Genomic DNA, 2,377 nt, shown 5'->3' on the forward strand with positions numbered 1-2,377 from the left:
CAAACACCACTTATTTTGTGATTCATACATGTCACTATTTTCCATTATGCAAGATAATACTAATAATAATCAATAAAATAATGATATCACAATAACTTAAATAATAAAACAAAGCTGCGAAAACAGCAAAATAAACACGAGACGCTTTGTTGATATGACCTGATACGTCACAATCGGGATAGGCAACCGACGATACGGATTCGGCGTTTTTGGCGGAAAATATCTGACTTGAATTTAAATTCGCTTTCAAATTATAATAGATACTTTTTTGCAAAAAAATTATACCAGTGTATTGTTTGCCATAACTACTTTCTATATATCAACATTTAAAAAAAAGTGAAAACACCCTATTGACATTTGGTGAAAAGGGATTAATACATTTTCGACTGGAAATTTATCAAGAAATTTGTTCTTAAGCATGGTCATCGAGTCACGAGACGCCTTGCATATAACAACGATTTTTTTTATGGAGACTTTTTTTGGAAAAAATATATCAGTGTCAACTACTTCCTATATATCAAAATTAAAAAAACATTGAAAACACCCGATTGATGAAATTGCTTTCGAATAAGTAATAATAAACATGTTAAATATTCAATCAGTTTTATTGTTTCAAATTAATTTTCCCGTCAAATTATTTTTGAAATAAATTGTATTAAGTGGATACTCCAAAAAAATTAAATATCCTTAAGCAATCACTCTATAAAAGAGGACGCGAAAAAAACACTGTTGAAGAAACGCGGAAAAACTTTACTTTTTGATAGTCGTTATTTGGAATATGGTTGATTGGAGAAGATTTAATAAAATATCGCCTGTTTACCCAATATTCATACGAGAATAAATTAAATGTCTATTTCATAGAAGGTGTTTTTTTAACAATAAATAATAGGGATTTTATAACATCAATACATTTAATTTTGCTTTGTTTAGTGCTTTTTTAGCGCTAAATTAATGTCTGTTAATAATTAGCTTCGGCTCCTCCTTCGTAACGCATCATTAATTGAATACTGATTTGGTTCAAACGAAAGCCAAAAGCGTTTAAATAGTGTTCCGTTTTCCGATGTACTTTAAACAAATATAAAGGCAAAATCGAAACCACCTTGTGCATAATATCCAAAGCCTGCATCGCCATATTATATTTATTCAATTTCTAAACTGCATTTCAGAAGCAGGTAAATTTTTCGGCAAATTACAGTTTACCTTTTATTAAAACGCACACACTTTGATGACTCTTTTGTGTATTATGTATAATTTAGTTATTATATTAAATTATTTATTTATCCACAATTCAGTTCAATGAATATAGTAAATTTTAAAATAATTTTATATTTTGAAGCTGGAAATACTTCCGGCTGAGCTTTTTGAAAATTATCCTTTGTTTTTTCCCCTCCATTATGCCGATGCAAATTTTTGCGCTGACACTAATTTCCCGACCACAATGTGAATTTGATATTAATATCGGACAATAATAAGCAAATTAAAGCACGCATGGCTGTTGTAAGGGTAATTTGTTGAATTAAAAATGTCATTATTTCACTTATTTATTTTGCCAAGGGTTGATTTTAATTTTTTCATATATGTTTGTGTATTGTACCTCGAAAACTGATTTAAGTTCCTTGGTGCGATTTAATTGGCTATTTTCCATTAGAACATTGTTTTTTCAAGACTTACCCAGAGCAGTTAAGAGGAATACTTTATACACCAATTGAAATCCCATTTTAATTTTAGCGATTTTGGGCAAAGTTTTCAAATACTAGTCCGTTTATCTAATTTTGTCCACATTTCACCACTATAAAAAACACCATTTAGGTACTGTGCTCTAGAGCTCACGTTTTCTTCACTACTTCCGGTAATCACTCAACGTTTCTTCAATTTCACCGTTCTTATCGAACTGGCTGCTTAAGCCAAATACTACCGGTACCCGCGATTCTTGGCAGAACGTAGTATTTTCTGCATGCAATGGAAGAGAATGGGGAACCATACCATACTATACCATACCATGGCAAACCAAGCGTTGCCCTCCGGCTAAGAAGTAGTGCAATGTCAAGAGAAGAGAAAAGGAACTCGCCAAATTCAGCCTTGGAAGGACGTCAGCTGGTTTGCTGGTTTTTTTAAGTTCCAGGATGTTGTTAACAGTAATTGCTGATGTGCCGTTATTGGCTTATATCCGTCTTGATGCCGAAACACGAAAATGTTAAATATGTGAATTGAAAAAATGTTTCTAGCGGGACTTTTGGAAGTACATATGATCAGTACTTTTTGAAGTTAATATAGCGTGGCTCTCAACTAATGTGATGAAATTCATATTGTTTCGGTAAACATAAGCGATTCAGGCATATTTGTCTTATCCGAAAGTTTATAGTTTCTGAGGCACAGG

General features: G+C 32.1%; 1 protein-coding gene across 1 annotated transcript in view; it reads right to left on the minus strand.

Moving 5' to 3' along the window:
• LOC109545901 overlaps positions 1-2,017 on the minus strand; it is a 43,676-nt gene extending 41,659 nt beyond the window's left edge. The window contains exon 1 of the mRNA XM_048668297.1: positions 1,672-2,017. Coding sequence (XP_048524254.1) covers positions 1,672-1,717 — 46 coding nt within the window. The 5' untranslated portion in view covers positions 1,718-2,017. The remainder of the gene's footprint in view (positions 1-1,671) is intronic.
• Between the last annotated feature and the right edge of the window lie 360 nt (positions 2,018-2,377).

Source organism: Dendroctonus ponderosae, unplaced genomic scaffold, assembly GCF_020466585.1.
Source record: "Dendroctonus ponderosae isolate FM_Combo_2020 unplaced genomic scaffold, Dpon_F_20191213v2 Dpon_F_20191213_7, whole genome shotgun sequence".
Taxonomy (NCBI): Eukaryota; Metazoa; Arthropoda; class Insecta; order Coleoptera; family Curculionidae; genus Dendroctonus; species Dendroctonus ponderosae.